Genomic DNA, 20,801 nt, shown 5'->3' on the forward strand with positions numbered 1-20,801 from the left:
TGGTAACTACTCAAATTGTGTTTGGCAGAACTGGGATCAAATGTCTGGCCAAAGTCTTCCTGCTGTTCTGCAAGCTTCCAACCAGAGGAAAGACTTCATGGAGGTAAGAAAACCAATCCGATAGATCGTATAATCATCTTGATCTTTATGAAAAAGGTAGATCTCTGTTTGTTCTTTCTCATTCTAGCGGGCCCTATACCAGTCCTCTCATATTGATGAAAATGATGTTCAGACCATTTCGCACAAATGTCTGGTGGTCAGTCTTGAGAAGTATGAACAGATGATTAAAACTAAGAAGTATCAGGACAGTGAGGATCTCTACTACTTGGCAGGAACTTATGAACCCACCACTGGAATGATCTTCAACACAGATGGGGTTCCTGTCATCTGCTGAGGATCAACAAATCAGGCATATAAAGCAAATGGAGTGAGATACCAGATACAAGGGCTTGACAGTTGTACTGGCTTTACTCAAAGCCCAACTAATCACATAGGAATCATAAACACTTGACTCGAGATGCAAACGTTGAAGCGTCAGTTGAGACCAGATTTTTTCATCTGGCATCAGACTACTTTTGTCACACCCGTGACATGTTTGCACGTCATTTCAAACATGATGGTAACTTGGAATCGCTTAGTATTGTATAATTATGAGCTTGGAGGTCAGATGTGAAATCCAGTGTTTGGCCTGTTCATAGAGCGTCTTGTCTACCGTTGCTGATGGGAATAATGTCCTTGGAATCTCCAGTCAAGAGCGGAAGAGAGAAATATGTCAAAAATGTCTTGAAGGTCAATGGTATCTCCACCGCTGTGCTCCTTCGTCTTACCAATCACCGGCGCAGCTGGAATGGAGGTGACACCAATTCTGTGGGACTCATTCTGCATGGTGAGAGGGTAGGCATGGAACCAGCTTCCTTGGCCCTGGGGCCAGTGCACAAGAAGAGTAATTTAACCTGACAGGCTCAAGTCACACTTGCCGTTCCTATCTGCCCAGAGAGCAGTCTCCACCACGTGTCCTGCTCTCCAATGTACTGCTAGTAGAACCATGCCAGAACTGCAAGGACTGGCTAATGAACTTGGGACAGGTGAAACAATGCTATATGTAAAGCTGTGGCCTACGTGAGGAGCACTTAAAAGAAATGTTTCCCCCTTGCTCCCAACACAAGGACAGAACCGTGGTCTGCAAGCCTTGAAGGACTGTTTATTAACAGGAAAGTGTGAGTCACTTTTCCACGGAGCAGCCCAAAAGATCTATCAGAATATTTATTCGATTCTTGCTCAGCCACCGAAGCAGAACGGTTTCGTTTATGAGTCGGCAGCTCTGGTGGGACTGAATAGATTCTGAAACGTCATGCAGATGTGACCACATTTGTAAATACATGCATACAAGCTATATACAATATGGACAAATATTTTATTTTCGTGTACCATAGATTTATGTGACGGTAATTTTTTTAAAGCAGCGACAGATGAAAAAGCTTTAATAAACTGTGAATACAATTTAAAACACAAATATCAGGAACTAGTTTTAAAGAAGATCTTAAAAAGTTGTTACTGGAAACTCTCAGATGTCCACTACATTGACGACGTAATGTAATGTAATCTTGTTGTCGAAGCTACTATTAGAGGACAGATGGTTTGAGGGATTCGACAGTGTTCAGAGCCAGTTGTCCCATAATGCAGTTTTACAACAGAAAGCACTTAAATTCTGCCCTTAGTCTTACACAGGACAGAGATCCCTTTGACAATCCCCTACACAGGTAGATGCGAAACATTTGTGGGAAAATCTTTTTCGCTCTCTCTCTCATTGCTTCTCAGGGTCAGTGAGAGTATTTTAAAGCACCATATAATCAGACTGTGCTTGCTTATGTCTATTTTAATTGGCTTGTCCGTTTTTGTAGAATTACCCCCAATCTTCCCCACAGAAAGCAATTACATCTCATGCATGAAAGCACTTTCTTAAAGTAAACTAATAGCTGAGCAAATCAGAGCAGAGGCACAAACGTTATCTGTTAGCAACAGTTGAAAGCGAAGGTATTGTCGCCTTCCTACGTTCTCTCAAATATTAACTTTTCTGATTCATGGCCTTAATACCATTAAACTTGGTCCCTACAAGCTGGCAGAATCAAAGCCTGAATATTGTCTTTCATAAACAAGTCCCACTGATTGATATTGTTTTTCCAAAGAAAGTGGCATCAGTCAAAAGAGGATTTGGTGTGTTGTTAGGACCAGGCTTCATATTCGCTGCTTCTCCAATCAAGACTAGTCAAATATACTTGATTTATGGTGTCATTGCATGCCTGAATACCCAGTTTTTACCCATTATTTTCCATAATTGTGACTATGGTTGTTATTGTGGCTCATTTAAATGGTTAAGAAGAGGTATGAATGTCACATGCTATTCAAATAGATGCATTGTTTTTTTTTATGAAGCAAAACTATTTTAATATTTCTACTGAGTGTTCATATTTTCAAAACAGACCCGATTGATTATATTTCTGCAGTTGCCTTCTTGAGTATGTTTGTTTTTATCTTGCCAATTTTTATAACTCTGTATTTCTTTCTACCTCCCATTGTGGTTCAGCGTTTCATTTATTTAATTTGATATTTTCTCAATATTTTTTACACTCATGAGATGTTTAAATCATTGCCTGTATTTTTTTTTTATATCTGTTGCCATGAGTACCCCACTGTCTTTGTGAATGTTGATCTAAAACTTCCTGAATGTTCTATTTTTTATATTTTTAAGGGAGGATAGAGAGAGATTGAGAAGCTTATTGACACTAAAGACTTTTAGTCTTTATAATAGAAACATTTTTGGCCTACTCAGTATTTCTTTCTATATATATATTACAATTGTGTTGACACTATTACATATAGTATAACGTTAAATGATAAATAAGTCTTCATGTACGGTTCATAATATAACATTGCCCAATCTCTCTTAAAGAGATGATTTTTCTTGTTGATATTCAATAGGTTGTATTTCTTAATGTTTTTTCATTGAGTGTTTGGTCTTGGGGTTTAAAACAACATTCAGCCTATTCTGGTTCAGACTGTTTTCAAAGTCGCCTAATTTGGTTGAGTTTTTCACATACCCAAAGCTTATTCAAATGCCAAATATTTCTAAAATGCACAGGAAATCTGATGCGACGTTTAAGTTAGCCGTTTTCGAATCGACACAACTTTTGAATGCAGAATTGATTGTGTTTTGCCTGTTTATCAAGTTGAACAATTTAAGTGCCCCTAAACACAAAAGTTTACCCGGAGCTTGAGTCAAGCTGTAAAGCACTTTTAGAGTATTTTTGTCTGCATGTTTTAGAAATGGCATATATGCTTCTAGAAATAATATTAGAGCAATCAACAAAATATATATATTTTGCTTATTGTGATGTAGTGTAAAGTAAACGGAGATACAAATCCAACCGTTTTCCCTCAGGTCACCGTAAGAAACGGTGACCTCTGCTGGTAGCACATGTGGGTTGAATTGGTGATGTACTCTGCTACTCGTCCAGGGTCTGTTTGAGTGTCTTATGCTGTTTAAGGTTTAACTGGCTTATTAAAGAAAACTGCATATAGCCGAATAGAAGCTTAATAGACTTCACTGTTTGCATGATTCTGTTCAAGCTTTTCGTTTTCTTACTTTATGACATTCCCCCTCTCAGAACAATGGTCCTCCATGCTTAATGTGCAATACTGCTGAAATTTGGATTGTGTGAGGTAGCTGCTAGTGAGGGAACGAGCACGTACGTGAATGTGGGAGATGAGAGAAAGTTAGTGTGGACTGGAGGCTGGTCCTTCACTGGTCTTCATCTGCTGTTCCTTCAGCATTGGTAAGGTCCTGTTACAAAAAAGATAAAAATTATAGTTTTGAAATTATTATTTGAAATGTTAAAGCATCAAGGTTTTGTAAATGATCCTTTTATGAGAGGGGGAGATAAGTATGAATATACTTTTTACACCTTTAATCTTGTAAAAAAAATTCAATATAAATGTAAAAAAAAATTAAACTGACATTAATGATTGCTGTTGACTTGTGTGTAAAATTAATGGAGTATGAATTTTTTTTTTTACAGACACAACCAGCATTATCAGTGTTTTTCAATTCTTTTAGTATCTCAGTATTTTCTAGTTCATCAATAAATGTCATGAAATGGAATTGGGTCTCCTTTGTTTTCTGTTTTAATGTTTGTCAAAGTTTGGGATGCAGAACCTGTAAATGGATCGCAATCCTAAACCTTGCACTGTAAAAAATAAATCCTTGTTGTACTGCAAAAATGATTTTCTTTCTTAGTAGGATTTTTGTCTTGTTTTCAGTAGAAATATCAAAAAATTCTTAAATCAAGATGCTTTTTCTTGATGAGGAAAATGACCTAAGAAAATAAGTGTAGTTTGTAGACAAAAAATATACAATTAAGTGAATGTGTGCCAAAAAAATCTCCCAATGGGGTGAGGAGAATTTTCTTGAGTTAAGTGTCTAAGAAAAAAGTAAACTTATTTCAAGATTTTTTTTTCTCAACCCATTGGCAGATATTTTTGCTTGTTTTAAACACAAATTCACTTAAATTGTATATTTTTTTTGTCTAAAAACTACACTTATTTTCTTAGGTCCGTTTGCTTATCAAGAAAATCTTGATTTAATTATTTTTAGATTTTTCTTCTGAAAACAAGACCAAAATATTAAGAAAGTCATTTTTTGCAGTGTGCACTTAAGTTTTTATTTAGGAGTTGCTATGAAATATAAAAATGAAGTGACTAAGGAGTTGAAAATTTAAGTTGATCAAACTGTAAAGTTAAGTGCAACAAGGAATTTTTACAGCATACAGGAAAACTGTTATTAAGACCTGATAAGTTTTATAGCTCCTGTCATTCACTGTGCTTCACACATGCTGCTTTTATTGAGGCAGGTTAAGATGCTTGTGAAGGGTGAGCAATAATACTCATGCTCTTCTTTATCCTTCAAGTAACCACCCTCATAAAATAAATGGTCATGTGACAGCCGGGTGCCTTGTAAACACCGATTCATCCAAAAACATGGTCTGGATTTTGTGCTCTGAATGACATATTAATGTCGCATTGAGGAAAATTAACATTGAATACTTTATTGAATGAATGCTATTTGTGTTATACCAGTCCTTGAACCATTAAACCAGTATGGAATGTTTTCATCCCCTCCCCATGAAAATCCCATTTCTGAAAGGCCGTTTTTCTAGCAGGCGTGATGATCCATTGCCCACTATACGCTGTTCACAGTGGAGCGATAGATTTGAAAGGTCACTAGAGTGTTTTGTTAGGCAAGAAGTGGTTTCTTAATCTCCCCTGTGAGCAATCACATTCATCAAAATACCGTTTTCCTGGAACAATTTACAATTTATAGCAACTGTTGTTGAGCTGAACTGAAGTGGAGCTAATTTTGCTAAAAACACCAGTGCGACGTCTTTAGCATATGAATTCACGATTCATGAGGCTTATTATATTAAGAGAGAAAAAATGCAGTTTCCTGAGCAATTAAAGTTACCAAGGTGGAGCCATGTTTGCTGTGTAGACCATATTCAATTTTCTTTTCATCTGGAAATGCCAAAACAAGACTGCATACACACTGAACATTTTCAGGCTCTCGTGATGAGCTTGAAGGATACTTCTGTTATTAGTGAGATGGGTGTTTTAAACCATTCCAGCTGCTTTTTAATCGTACCATCTTGGCCTAAATAAGAGATTTTATTTTATTCGCTTGCAATGGGTTGTGTGGAATGAATGCAAGATCTCTCAGCCTATTTTTCTTCTGAAAGGGGGAAGTTTTCCATTTCCATTAACGGTGCAGATGAGATTTGAAAAAGCATAATTTTGCTTTTGCTTGTAGTGGCATAAAATTAGCATAATGCAATCTAATGGAAGTGCCTCTTAATTTTATTACTGACAAACTGCATATTCAGCTGCATATCATCAATTCTTGTGTATTATTTTTAATGTATAAAATTAGATGGGGAACGGCCATGAGCTACATGACAGCAAAACACATTTACCCCATATATTTTATCCAGAGCTCTGATATGTGCATTTGCTGTATTTTATATGAGACCGTTCAAAAGGGTTTGTCATTCTCCGCTTTCATGTTTCTTTCACAAAGAAAAACAGAAAACAAATCTCTCCATATCTCCAGAGTAAAGACTGAGCTTCAGAGTTTAATCCATTCAAACTATAGATATGTTTGAATCTGCTGCTTTGATGTCACTTCACAACTCTCGAGCCAGTTCATCAAAATGTGGGTGCTTTTGTGTCACTTTCGTAGTGGCATCACGTAAATAAAGCTGTTGTTTGAATAGCTCTGCTTCGTTTTAGGTCCACCATTACCAGCAGCATGCAGTTTCCTTCAGTTCATATTCTTTCCTTGCATGAATGCTGTATCCAATCCTTTGAGAAATTACAATTTCTAATGACTCCCCCAGTCTCCTTTGCTTTTGCTTTTAGGGCATTAAAAATTCCACAATGCTCTTATGTGATATTCGAAAATTATTCATAGGTGTGTCATCTCAAAATTTCAAAGAATTTAATTTAAATAAATGCAAGAATGAGAGCAGCTCCGGCTCAATAATGTTCCCTGAATAATCGTTGGTTCTTACTGTGTGTGGAAACGAAAACAACCAAAGAGGTATGATTGCTCAAGGGGAGCACATATTGCAAAAAGAGTGAAGCGTTACGGTACTTTTATTTTTAAGAACAGCTCCACAAGCCTTGCGGGATTCAACCACCACTGTCAAAGCTCATAAAAGCAATTAAATCCTCCAATAAACGTCCGAAATCTTTCTGTCCTTGCTTGCTGATCCTCTGTCGGAAGATGCCGCTGCCCAAGGAGAAGGATCATTATGCTAATCGGACCAAAAAAGCAGAAAGCAGCCATGCAATATTCATAGCCTCTATCATGATAAACTATTCAGGAGTCATTTAGCTGGAATGCTCATTTAACGAATTGAGGCATGGAACAATTAAAGTGTGCTGTACGATGGAAGCATACTGTGATGGAGAGCTTGTCAACTCAATCTCTCACCAGGGATGCCATTTTCAAAGTTCTGCGCACTAATGCCTGCACACTTCTCGATAGCCAGGGTCCATTTTGTGTCTTTCATCATCAGGACCACCATAAAATGGCCTCCGAATTGAAATTGCAGTGATTTTGGCTGTTACTGGTCAATGTGAACGTTAACGGTGAAAGTCAACGTATGACTGGAGATGTGACTCCAGTATTTGTGTTAGGATTGCATTAAACATTAAGGTCCTTGGAGCAAAAGGTCCTCCGTATTGCTGGGAGCGTTTCACCATTTATGACCCATTAAAATGATTGCAGTATGAAAACAAACATTTACTGGCAGTCTCAGCCCATCAGTATTAAAAGCAAAGTGGAATAGTTCGGAAGTGCTTGCTGGGTGGAAAATGGGTTCGTTTTAGTGACGCTAAGCTTTGACCCTCTGTGCTTTTTGTGGATGAGGAGAGCTGTTATATTCTCAGAAAGCTCTTCAGTGCTGCTGGTCTCAGTCCAGAACCCCTGCCTTGCTCTATTACTGTATATGCTGACAGCAAGCAAGCAAGCCGACAGGTATTGCTTAGGGACGTAAGGCCTTTGTCACGGCTTCAAGACCCGGAAACTCTCCACATTGCTCTGTCTTCCAGACTGCTTCTTTTTTCGACATGAGCCAGGATTTATGGTAGCATGAAACGCAGAGCCATAGATGCATTTCTGTCTACACCCACCTCCAGTCAAATTGCTTCGTGGGTCCTTTTTGTATTGTAATCTCTCTGGAATAGCAGTCATCATTTTGGCATTACAACGAAATAAGATGATGGCACTCAGCGCAAATGGGCGTGTGCATGTGTTAGAAATAACCAAGAAAATGTTTAGTTCCTCACAGGAGAGCCATTTGCCTTGTTGTTCCAATATCCTGCTGTGTAGATGCATTAGTGGCAAACTCCCCCATTCTGACTGTCACTAAATCTCTGGGCACTCATTTTGGGGAACGAGAGACACCCAGAACCTTGGTAATATTGCACTGTTCTTTTGCTTGAAGTTTTGAAATGCAATAAATGACCAGTTGTATTGTGTGTTTTTTAAACATTAAAAGGCGTCTTTGAAAAGCTTGGTGGAAGGATATTGCATGATGGGAGTGAATCATAGTACATCTGTGTTATTCAGCCCTCAAAGGACTGAACTTATTACGAGACTTAATAACGAAATACGCAGTCAAGCGGTTCCAATTTGTTTCACGGTACTTCATTAGAGAAGGACGTTTGTTTAGCTACACGTAATGACATGCAGAGATGTATAAATAGCGCTGCCTTTGAGCGCATGTTGCGCATATGAGGCATATGTTCTGCAGCAATTTAGCAGGAAATAAAAATGTAATGCAAAATGCAGTTCATTACATGACATCCGTTTCCCGCTGAGTTTTCTGCTGGCCCAGTCAGTATTTTTTCTCCATCTCTGTTCTCATACTTGCATATCACATTGATTAATGTCCCATGCGCCTGTTGTCAGTTATGTCCTTCCAATGAAGAACCTAGCTGCGCATGCTTTTGTATTGATTGCAACAACATCATCATCGACAACACCAGCGGCGCTGACAATAAACAGCAGGGCAGGTTTGCCAAAGTTGACTTATGGAAGAGAAAATATGAGTTGAAAAGCCAAGCACCAGCTCAGCACTTTCTTTCAGGGTGACCGTGTGTGAGGCGAGCCAGACTATACCGGAAATCAAAGTGTGAGAATAGCAGCTTAAAAGAGAGGAGGGTGATTGCAGTGGTTTGTTCAAGAGCCATTTTGTTCTTCAATATGGGGCCTTCAAACCCTGCAGCGCACTCCTCCCACAGATTGTCAATGGATGTGGACTGAGCGAAAGCTGGATGGGCAAAAAACCCAAACTATCACCATGGTAATTGGTTCTCCCACTGTTTCACTATCAAGTCACGGTTAACAAATTACAGCTGACCTGTTGGGAATTAGCTGGCTCTGATGGGGTCGATCGACAGAGCTGTTTTGAAGAAGAAAGTTGAACAATCATCAGCAATGGACCGCCTGCAAATTCGCGGACCGCAGGATCTGCCAGCACGTCCCACACACCTGGGAGGCTTGTCTTTTGAAGAGGGCCATTTAACAGTAATTCTGGCTCTGTGTTGCAGAGAATGGTTTGACATCGGTGGGGGTAAAGTCTGTAACGCCCCTTCAGTCCGTTGTCGGGAAGAATGAAATCGGCTAGAGAAAATGTGTTGCCTTGTGTACCAATAGAGCCCCCAAACCATGCAATCACAAGCTAGTTTTACTGCCATCCATCATGGCCTGTCCCAGAATTAAGTGCGTTTAAACAGGGAATCACTTCAAATCAAGTTATCCTTACTCAGTCTAATGAACATTTCGGCATTTTGACTGTCACCATTTTAAAAGGTAGGACGTAATGAAGCTCGGCGCAGTTGCTTGTATGCATTGGCTATTATTCTGAACAAAGAGCACGAAACTAGACTAGGATGCTATTACTTTGTCTTATAGCTGTGTCATGGTTCATTTAGTTTCTGTGGTTGGCTAGTAAACCTGTGGGGGGTGGCAGGGTTCCTTAAAATAATTTCAAAATAAGCATGGCTATAAATGTTAGATATGAACCATAAATGGTGAAAAGGACCGATGTTCATTGGGAGGACTCTAGTTAGGAATGTATTTTTTATATAACTCCATTTAAATTATATTAAGCCTTAAAGTTCTGCATAATTAAGGGCGTGGCCACTTGAGTGACGGTTGATCAGCCACTGCTGTCACTGAATTCGACTTAGGTGGGCGTGGTCTCAGCAACCAGTCACCTCAGCTTCACCCACGTCCCCATGTTCAGATATCGATGAGTGATGCGCGGTGACGCGCGGCCAAGACACCGTAAAAATATCAAAAAATATTAACATTTTTAGAGACAAAATCTGAGAGCACGTACAGACCAGCTTGCAGGGATAAAATATCTGTGTTTGGCATGTTTAGTATACAACAAAGTTCTCGTTTTACTCAATAGCTTAAAATCTGAATTTGGAATGATAAAAATGCCTTTCTTATTATTTTCCATCTGAAACCTCTTTTCCATTCCCTCATTTCCATGATGTGCTTTTAAAATGTTTTGATTGTGGGCGACATTTCCTTTGTACTGCTTCATAAAAAGAACTGCATAGAAGGCTGCTGTGTTCGCAAATGACTCACTATCTGGTTATTATCTGATAAAAGCATCTCCAGCTGAAAAGACTCTTTTTTTCCCAGTAATAACAAAAAGTGTGCATTTTAAATATGAATGCATAAGCAGTTTGCACTCAGGCAACTGATGTGATGGTTTTGAATGTTTTTATCATTTCCAGACTAATGCTTCTTTACTTAAAGGAGTGCATGTGAAGTAAATGCTTTGAATGAACGTATGTTGCTTAGAGGCTCAAAGATTCTGACAGTTAGAAAGGAGACCCAGATGGACGCCCCATCGAGCCCCTTGGCCCCAGTGCCGCCGCACCCCTAAAGAGAACAAACAGAGAAGAAGACGCTGTCAGCACCCAGCCTGCCCGGAGGTGCTTCATCTCCTCGCATCAGAAGATTCAGTCCACTGTAAACACACCTGAAGCGCTGAGCTTCATCCTCTAAACTGCGTGTTGAAAGCAGAGTTCAGTCACCGTTGACTGATGCCAGGATGTGGAAAATAAACGTGTACCTCTTTATCATTCAGCTGCCTTGTGGTGCCGGGCCTGCAGAGGGAGGTACGTGGACTTTGTCTTTTCGCCCTGCAGGCAGGTAGATGGCAACTGTAATGTTCAATCAGATCTTGCACATCTCTGCACTATCTAACTTGAAATGAATGTAATCCACAGTCACAGTTGGTGTGTTTGTGCGTGCGTGTGTGCCTATGTGTGTGTTGTACAAAATTTGCAGGTGGGGCACCTCTATCTGGCGGATAGCAAACAGTGTTGAAGCTACTTTGAGACTATTACCATAGTTAATTCACTATTACCATAGTTCATATCTAATACCATAGATATTAACATATATTACTAGTTAAGTTTAGTTAGCTTTTAGTGTTTACGTAGTGTTTTAGTTTAATTGTAGTTATCAGATGTAGTTTTTAAAGAATTAATAATTTTAAGAATAGCTCACCCAAAAATGAAATTCTAATAATTTACTCACCCTCATGAAATCCCAGATGTAAATGACTTCGTTTCTTCAGTTAAACTCAAAACTATTAATTGTAAACAAAAATGGCGTCATGTTAGGTAAACACGGTAAAGCTCCAAAAACATAACGTTACATCCATCCTTACAGTTATCCAAATGACTCAAGTGGGTAACATACATATGTCTTCTGAAGCAAAACGATACGTTTGTGAGACGAAACGATTAATAGTTCATTTTTTTTAGATAATTTATCGATCCATACGTTACGTATCCATAGCAACGTACAGATCAGCCCAGTGACTGAAAAAATGGCGGCAATTTGATAGCGTCGATCTATCTGGTTCTCGCGTGTGTCACATGACAAAACCTGCGTATGAACTAGTCAAATTAAACAATGTTATTTTTTTAGTTTCATTATGTTTAATAATGGTGATGAGTTATAAAAGTTTTTGATTTTATTTGGTTAAATATGTATAAAAAAATAAATAAATTAACGGTCACTTAAAAACAGGAATTTACAAGTGGGAGAAGTATCTCTTCATCCTAGAATAAATTAAAGGTGTCTTTTACTTTAAATTTTGTCCTCATTTACAAAAAATTTTTTGCCAGTTTTGCCAACATTTAAACAAACTGTTAATGCTGAAAATGTGGTTAGTTTAGCAGCATTAATTATAAATATATTTTTTACGACAAACAGTAAGGTTATTGTTGTATACCTGAAGCAAACTTCATACTTCCCATTAACTTCGTCCCTGGATAAACTCTTATTAGAATTAAAAAGAGTAGAGAAAGGGCGAGGGGTTCAATGGTCCCAAGAGCTCATTAGTTTCATTCTTCACTCATGTCTTTACAGATTGATTGATGACCTTCATCTGTAGATTCAAGCATCTGGAGAGCAGCAGGGGAGCTGTGATTGTGCGGCAGTGTAGGCTCCATTAAGCGTGCTGTCCAGCTGCTCTCTATCCTCCAGGTTTAGAGAGTGTGACCATGGGCCATGCGGATCGCTCCCTGTGTCTGGAACATTACTGAGGGCTTTCAACAGCTTGACTCGGTGCAGTCACGTAAACAAAGTGGCAATCTATGTCAGAGGCATCCATCTGCTCAAACACATCTTTAAAATTGTGAAGTGTGTCATGTCTGCACCATTAGACTTATCGGATGGTACTGCAAAAAATTATTGTTTTCAAACAGGTTTACAGTACACTCTGTCTTTCATTGGTCAGACCAACAGGAAATCCCGCCTAAAACTCACCACTGACTGAGCCCATGTTGCTGGGGCGAGCTTTTTGGGATGCTCAAAATGTCACTGTGCTTGCCATTTTCTGTTTGCTTACAGTTGTTTTGGAATATTTATTTAGGATATGAGTATTTTAACAATTAATGACAATTTGAAAAAACACAGTTCGCGTTAAACAGTAATAATAAGGATTTTCAAGACACACATATACTCTTCGGTTTTATCTGCAGTCATGATGTGCTTCTATCTAAAGTGTTAGTTAGCTGTGATGCTGCCTGTCTCCACAAAGACGTCATTATTTGCACGATAGATTCTATTCTGTCATTTTGACAGTAAATGTCACTCAACAAGGGAGTTACACAGAGGTTGACCGGTGAAAAATCAGCTTTTTTGCTGTCATTTCCACCTTCCCATCTCATGACTGCACTGTAAATGTCTTGGATGCTGCAGGGAGATTGAAAGGTGGATCTGTTGTTCTGTATAAACTTGTGAATGTCACCTTCAGTTGTGCGTTTCAGGTTATAAACACAAAAGAAAAATGTATAATCATTGGGAGCATTGTTAGCTGTCTGATGGGGAGGGAGTGTTTTTTTTTTAATAGCACAATGCACTCAGAGTGGGCTCAGCCATCCCCTAATGTACCTTCTAGAAACAGATCATCCTCTGAAAGAAACAAGACCTGTACAAACAAAAAGTGACAGTACCGTGGTGCAGTGAAGATTGTTTGGGATAATCAGTTTAGAGCTGACAAAGCAAAGAGAGAGTGTGTACCTGACTACTGTAAATAAATACTCAATAGGATTTATTCACCAATATATTTAAATATCAGGCACGCATTTTAAATTGAAAGAAATAGAGAACTGCTTGATGATGTCACAAGATACAATGATTATATGGCCCACAAATTGTGCAAATACATAGTCAATAAAATCTCCATAGCATCATAAAATTACTGTAACAGCTCTCAAAACCCTTATGCTTTATTCTGATTGGTTAAGAAATGTTCCGCAGGTATGCATTATTTTTTGATTAAACGCACACCTGACTTGTCAAATGTCTTAAAAAACACCAGAGCAATCTGGTTACTGCTATAAGCAGATTAAGGGATAGTGACAAAAACAATTTGGCAAGAATAGAAATTCAATAAAAAATGCACATAGGGTTTTAATGTTGATTTTATGCAATAAAAAATTACATTTGCACCATTTTTATAAAGTTAAGACTGAATGGACCTGAAAATTTCAATTGATCCAAAGACCACCTTCATGGCATGTAAGCGTAATCATCAAATTCAATGGTAATCAATAAAAAAAAAAACATTTTATAAGTTATTACTAAATGTACATTTTAATGCGTTTTTGTAATATTTGTCCGAACATATGCTGAAAACAGCTAAAAGACAACAAATAATCTTTGACATAATATGTAAAAATGTATGTAAAAAATCATATTACACTAAACTACATAATTATATTTATTCAACTTTTTTTATGAATATATTTATATAAAAATACTAGTTACACCAACTGACATTTTTGCAGTTATCTCCCAAATATTCTTACAAAATGAAAAAATTTTTTTGCTTGGTCCACAAAAAAGAGAATATATGCAAGTAATCTGCAAATTTATTTTGAAATTTTAACCTTTTTACATTTTAATTGAACCATACGGACACAAAAAAATAACATCATGTCATTGACCCATAATTGACCGGAAGTAAGGAATAATTGACGAAGGGCTGTTGAATTATTTGAAAATAATGCACATACACTTCGTAAAATGCCTGTGCATTATTTTCAAATAATTCAACAGCCTTTCGTCACTTATTCCTTACTTCCGGTCCTGGAAGCTGATCAATAGCGTTTCAGCTGTGCATGTGCTATTCAAAATAAACTAAAACAGTGGTTAGTTACTAACATTATGTGTATATAAATGAAGATAAACTAAGAAGGCTCTTTGGGGAGCTGGTATCTCAGTGGCTGTTATAGACATCAGAGCAATGAAATGATTATTACAACACGTTGTTGACTGAGGAGTGACAGTCCTGCACATCATTCAGTGGTATGCAGGGCTTGTACAGAACTGTAATGAACCTGATGATAAATGTGACATCTTGTAAAAAGGGACATTGTATTGAATCCTGCTGATGGCACTCAAAGCCTTTAAAACCACATGCAAATTAAACTTGGAATTAAAGCATCTTTTTATTTGCATGATTTGATTTATTATACTGCGACTAGAAGATGAAATATGAGATACGAGTTATTAAAATAGCTCAAGATTTGACATCCAGATGGCTCTCAGTTCTCTTAATATATTTTAATTTTGAGGCCAAATTTAACTCAGCTTGAATTTCATTCCCCTGTTGATTATCTAGTCAGACAACATCTTACTTAATTTCCGAGTCTTCAGCACTTTCTTGATGGTTTAAGGGAGATGTTTTAGTCTATATTGGGGTTTGGTGACTTGGCAGATTTGTGAAAATATTTTTTAAATGATAATGAACAGAAAATTGGAAAGAAACATTTTCCCCTTTAAACTTCTGCCATACTTTGAGACTATCTATGTTCTTGTTGAAGTAATTCAAACACCATATTTCATATAAATTGAAATAACATGTAAAGCATGAAAGCACCTAAAAAGCTTAACGGTAACATATTATAAAGCTGTCTTCTGGTGATGAGTTACCTGCCATTATTTCTCTCCCTTGGGCTCTGCAGAAAATAGGACTCAGTACTAAATGTGGAAAATGCTCTGTTAAAATGAAACTTTACAAGGACGCTGTAACTAATCAATTATAGTAGGGAAAGATTTATTTCTTGACGTTGATATCACCACCACACATATTTAGCATCTGGCAGGCTAGATATCTTATGGTCGAAAATCAGATAATATGTCCTCTCTCAAGGTTTAGTCTGGAGTGTTGGGCAGATAAGAGGGACTGTCCTGATGGGGACAGGGCCTGTAAGCAGACTATGAGAGAGACAGCACCTCCTACGTGCTTATAGTCTGACCACAAAATTGCTTTGGGACCTCCAGTGCTCGTTTGACCACAGATCCAGAAGGGCCACTAACACAATGGATTTAATGCCACTGGAGTTTGATCATTATATAGATACATCTCTAACAGTAGCTACCTTCTCTCTCCATGAATTGTTTGTCTTCATTATAAAATCCACATCTAAATTAAACAAATCTTGAGTGTTTTTTGCATTAAGCAATCAGTCATAAATGTTGATGTCTGCGTGATGAGTGTCTTGAGTAATTGTGCAATCAACTAGAAATGGTATTGTGAATGCTAATGTCTATGGTGCCCACTGCACACTTATTAGTGGCCTCTGTTTTCTGTGTAATTATTTAATCATGAATAGAGGAGAACATTTGTGCATGAGCAAAACCCATCACAATCAAGAGATGCAGGGATGTGGGAATGTACAGAGGAGGTTAGGTTCAAAAGAAGACTGACATTGTTTGATTGGGTTGAATTCAGATTAGCATGCATTTCTTTGAAGATTGTGTTTTTGAAACCGCAAATGAACAAAAATACATCTAGATAATCATAACTAATGGTATTAGGCAAGTTAGCATGTTTTTTGGTTTAAAACATTTAGCACAAAGTTCAACTAGGCCAGTGGTTCTCAAACTTTTTCAGCGTGCGGCCCCCCTTGTGTACAGTGCATTTTTTTGCGGCCCCCGAAAGAATTTAAAAAGAATTTAAAATGTAAAATTTCAATTAAACAAAACATAAAATTATACCTGGTAGTGCTGTTGGTTAGTTGGCTTATTTTTTAGGTTTAATTACACAGAGTTCATGATAAATTAATATAAAATGTCATAAAACCGGGGCTCCCTGGCACCATCTCGTGGCCCCCAGTTTGAAAACCACTGAACTAGGCAACTACGATCAATACAAGAATTGTGGGAATCGGTTTTTCCCCACAAAGGGGAATCTCTAGATCATTTTTCATCATGTGCTGTCAGACAAGACGAGCTTTGCAGTGAATTACAAGCAACTGGGGCACCTTTAATTTTATGTATTTGTATGAAGTAACCAAAGCTCACACGAATCTGGATCTACCAGCAGCAACTTTAAGTGTAGATTGTAGCACAAACTGTATATGCTACATTTGATTGTTCCCGTAAGATTTGGTTTAACTACTACATGGTTGGGTTTTTAAAAGGAATCTGGGGTTGTAGCGCCCTCTGCTGTAAAATTGTAGGAAGTACAACACCAGTGTGATTTTGCCACACATGGTTTCAAACATCTAAATGCACTTTGAACTTACAACAGAAGGCCAGAACCAAATTATAAATTGTTCAGAAACGGTCACTTATGTTTAACTGTGGTGCTAATGGGAGCAGTTATTAGCCATACGGGCAGCTGGTCTCATACAGCACTCAATTAAATACAATTTTCCACAAAGGTTTAAGACAATTCATTGTAAACACCAAAAGGCAGGTGTTAAGAAACTAAATTTGAGAACCCCTTCAATGAAACTAAACCAAGAATCATCTGAAGACTCCAGAATTAGGCTTTTTAGAGTATCCTATTAAGTTACTCCTGTATGGAAATCTCAGGAACAGTGTGCTGCATGAACCCAATTTAATGCTCAAGTTTACTTTAGAAAAGACAACAAGCAATTAAGATGTTTTACACATGTGCACTTTTATTGGAATTGAATTAGTCAGTGTACAGGTTGGCCCCACCAAATGTCTGGCACCGCCACGTTCCACACAGCTTTTACTTATGCCCAGGGGAATGGAAACCTTAACATCTTGAATGGTAAAGCTTCGTTTTTGGAACAAAGAAAAAAACCCAAGATTTTAAGGCTGAAAAGTACAAAAACCCAGACATTGTTTTGTTACATAATTTACATACAATACTACAATGTTAAGTATGCTCCCAATTACTGGGCAGCCTTCATAGAGGCAAATAAGTTTCGGAACAATGCATTTAACAAACATTTGGAATGACTAAAGAAAAAAAAAACATAACATTGAGTCCTCGGATGCATTGTAGAACTTCGGGGATGCTTATTTGCCAAAAAACATTGCCGTCACCTTCACCGTTCCAGTTTTTAGATCCTGAGTCAAGCGCCAAAAATAACAAAAGCCATGCCAATGTTGTCGTTTGAAGTTTTTCTCTGCGCAGTTTGAGTCGGCGTGAAGTGGTAACAGTCCGTTTAGAAGCATTTGCGGTGGACAATGGATGGCCCAGACTCATCGTACTCCTGCTTGCTAATCCACATCTGCTGGAATGTGGACAGGGAGGCCAGGATGGAGCCTCCGATCCAGACAGAGTATTTACGCTCTGGTGGGGCAATGATCTGCGGAGACAAGAACGGCATTAGTATAAAAATGTACAACGCAAAATTTGATACAGGCTTCAAACTACCTACAAATATCAATTTTGGTCAAGTACTGAACCATGCTCACCTTAATTTTCATTGTGCTAGGGGCCAGGGATGTGATCTCCTTCTGCATCCTGTCAGCAATGCCAGGGTACATGGTGGTACCACCAGACAATACAGTGTTGGCATACAGATCCTTACGGATATCCACGTCGCACTTCATGATGGAGTTGAAAGTTGTCTCATGGATACCGCAAGACTCCATACCTGCAGAGAAAAACCCAAAAAGGTTAAACTGGTTCGTTGGAAAGTAGCCGTCACTCCTGATTTTAAGACTGCTGAACATCACAGTCAAATGTTTGTAACTTACCCAGGAAGGATGGCTGGAACAGGGCCTCTGGGCACCTGAACCTCTCATTGCCGATGGTGATGACTTGTCCGTCAGGCAGCTCATAGCTCTTCTCCAGGGATGAGGATGAGGCGGCTGTGCCCATCTCCTGCTCGAAGTCCAGGGCGACGTAGCAGAGCTTCTCCTTGATGTCACGGACAATTTCTCTCTCGGCTGTGGTGGTGAAGCTGTAGCCTCTCTCGGTCAAGATCTTCATGAGGTAGTCAGTCAGGTCACGGCCAGCCAAGTCCAGACGGAGGATGGCATGGGGCAGGGCGTAACCCTCGTAGATGGGCACAGTGTGGGTAACACCGTCACCAGAGTCCATCACGATACCAGTGGTACGACCAGAGGCATACAGGGACAGCACAGCCTGGATGGCAACGTACATGGCAGGGGTGTTGAAGGTCTCGAACATGATCTGCAAAGAGAGGAGACAACACGTTATTCGATATTCAAGTGGATCAAGCGTGCAACCCACACGTTCATGCAGAGGTTAGTTGGAAATCCCAAGTAAAGAAAGTGCAGATAAAGCAAAAGTGCAGAGTAAACTGCAAAAATTGTCAGGCAAGTATGAATAACCTGCTGCTTTCAGCAAAAGATGAGAAACTCAGAAGCCCAGGAGACACAAAGCCTGGAGGAAGTAAATGAATGAACAGGAGAACTTAAAATGAGGAAGTACAGGACAGAGGAAGGATTTCGTAACTTTCAGATATCTGGGCACTGAATACCAACCTGTGTCATCTTTTCCCTGTTGGCTTTGGGGTTCAGGGGGGCCTCTGTGAGCAGGACGGGGTGCTCCTCTGGGGCAACACGCAGCTCGTTGTAAAAGGTGTGATGCCAGATCTTCTCCATATCGTCCCAGTTGGTGACAATACCGTGCTCAATGGGGTATTTCAGGGTCAGGATACCTCTCTTGCTCTGTGCCTCATCACCAACATAGCTGTCCTTTTGTCCCATACCAACCATTACACCCTGTAACAGAATAATAAAAAAAAGTTAAAATCTAATCGTGCAAAACCTTTACAAAAGTTTTAAATCCTCACAGGGATAAGGATAACAATTCATTCTTAACCCACCTGATGTCTGGGGCGACCCACAATAGATGGGAAGACAGCACGGGGAGCATCATCTCCAGCAAATCCAGCTTTGCACATACCGGATCCGTTGTCAACGACCAGTGCGGAAATGTCATCATCCATGGCTGAACTAGGGAAAAGATAAAAGAAAGAAAACGTTTTAAAAATCCACTGCCCTGATTGCACAACAGTTCCGTCAACTTCCTGTTTCGTTTTGCATTCTACAGTTTGACCACTAGTGGGCGCACGAGCTCGACAATGCGCGCCACAGATACGGCAGACAAAGGAAGTCCCTCTGCATTCCTCATTATTACCATAAAAGGCAATGGTTTGAGCCGCTTTGCGGCTGTCGGCGGCGTGGCATTCAGCCAGAGTCTAGGGTTCAGTTAAAAAGAAACGGATTTCGACATTCATCACGCCACGGCCACTCCCTGAATCATACACATTAAGTTTTACATCCTCTTACATATCATCAGCCTCAAAAAATGCTTGCTGCCAAATTTCGACTGGTCGCTGCCCAACATTACTGCGTCACAGATCTGCAGCCACTCGTCATCTGCTTAACGGACCAGACTTCCACATCACAAAAGCATTCGAGACAACAAACTTAAAATCATTCATTGCCTAGTCTTGACAATTATTTCAATTAGTATTGTTTCTAGAAACACACTGGATAATTTAAAAATCCAACCAGAACGCATTGAAACGGATTAAACAGAATGTTAACCGGATGTTCACCTTTGTGAGAAACCGTCTGGACTACACAACATAAAAGCACACTTTAACTAAAAGGTGAACCACAGGCTAAAGTAATTTTATAAACCAGTCGGTTTATTTAAAAATTAACTGAATGAAAAGATACTCGTCAGGCTATAGTACATGAATACCGGTTAGCTAGTTAGCTAAAGTAGGTCACACCCTGCTGCAGCAGTGCCTGCACAAAAGAACTTCCCATGCCGGCTATCCATCAAGTATGTAACATGCCTCACTAACACGACTAAAAGTGTCAAGTCACGTCTGAAAGTTAAGTTATGAAAGGTAAACATGCGCACATAATAAAAATTACCATTAAACCTTTAAAACACAATGACACACCAGCACATTCAATGTCGTGTCGGCAACAATCACTCCCACCTTCACTAACGTTAAATTACTTAAAAAAAGCACACACTTATGAATCTTTTACAATGCAGCAATGTATTAAGCTGATTTAATATTAAATACACAACTGCGTAAAGTTAACACATGACTCCTAAAAGGCCGGTAAGTGCGTCAAATCACGCTTCGCGTTTTACTCATACAATTGAAAAACGTTAAAGTAATGTTTACGAATGAAATCATAACTAATCATGTCTTTAAAACACTCAAAATCCAACTCACCTTAGTTTTGGGGGTTTGTCGACTTAAGAGAATGGGTTACAAGCTGATGATATTCCGCACTAGCTGCGTGTGGAGGAGCTCAAAGTGAGGCTGAAAAGCTGGGCGCGCTCTTTTATACGACGGTATATGCCGGGCTCGAGCCATAAAAGGTAAACTTTCGGAGCTGTGCGCTCTGATTGGTCTAGCGTCACACACCC

At 39.0% G+C, this 20,801-nt stretch overlaps 2 protein-coding genes across 6 annotated transcripts in view; one reads left to right on the forward strand and one right to left on the reverse strand.

Moving 5' to 3' along the window:
* tnrc18 (trinucleotide repeat containing 18) overlaps positions 1-4,159 on the forward strand; it is a 54,821-nt gene extending 50,662 nt beyond the window's left edge. For all 4 annotated transcript variants that reach the window (XM_065255427.2, XM_065255429.2, XM_065255428.2 and 1 more), the window contains exons 29-30: positions 29-103; positions 188-4,159. In XM_065255427.2, coding sequence (XP_065111499.2) covers positions 29-103; positions 188-394 — 282 coding nt within the window. In that variant the 3' untranslated portion in view covers positions 395-4,159. The remainder of the gene's footprint in view (positions 1-28; positions 104-187) is intronic.
* A 12,894-nt stretch (positions 4,160-17,053) lies between these two features.
* actb2 (actin, beta 2) lies at positions 17,054-20,754 on the reverse strand. 2 transcript variants are annotated; one of them, XM_065255425.2, is made up of 6 exons: positions 20,605-20,754; positions 19,225-19,354; positions 18,881-19,120; positions 18,128-18,566; positions 17,843-18,024; positions 17,054-17,733 (listed from the first exon to the last, which is right to left on the reverse strand). In XM_065255425.2, the coding sequence occupies exons 2-6, from the start codon at positions 19,345-19,347 to the stop codon at positions 17,590-17,592; spliced, it is 1,128 nt and encodes a 375-aa protein (XP_065111497.1). In that variant the 5' UTR covers positions 19,348-19,354; positions 20,605-20,754; the 3' UTR covers positions 17,054-17,589. The 2 variants fall into 2 exon arrangements, with proteins under 2 accessions (XP_065111497.1, XP_065111498.1); XM_065255426.2 differs by lacking the exons at positions 19,225-19,354; positions 20,605-20,754 and adding an exon at positions 18,728-18,779 and having other exon boundaries at positions 18,881-18,949.
* Positions 20,755-20,801: the final 47 nt, after the last annotated feature.

The sequence above is a fragment of the Paramisgurnus dabryanus genome, chromosome 3, assembly GCF_030506205.2.
Source record: "Paramisgurnus dabryanus chromosome 3, PD_genome_1.1, whole genome shotgun sequence".
Lineage (NCBI taxonomy): Eukaryota > Metazoa > Chordata > Actinopteri > Cypriniformes > Cobitidae > Paramisgurnus > Paramisgurnus dabryanus.

Bases quoted from the DNA above. Each gene is read 5' to 3' on its own strand.
- actb2 (XM_065255425.2), bottom strand. From the start codon at position 19,347: ATGGATGATGACATTTCCGCACTGGTCGTTGACAACGGATCCGGTATG. The intron at 18,567-18,880 runs GTTGGTATTCAG...CTCTCTTTGCAG, and splicing joins ACAGGGAAAAGATGACACAG to ATCATGTTCGAGACCTTCAA. The intron at 17,734-17,842 runs GTGAGCATGGTT...TTGTCTCCGCAG, and splicing joins CTAGCACAATGAAAATTAAG to ATCATTGCCCCACCAGAGCG.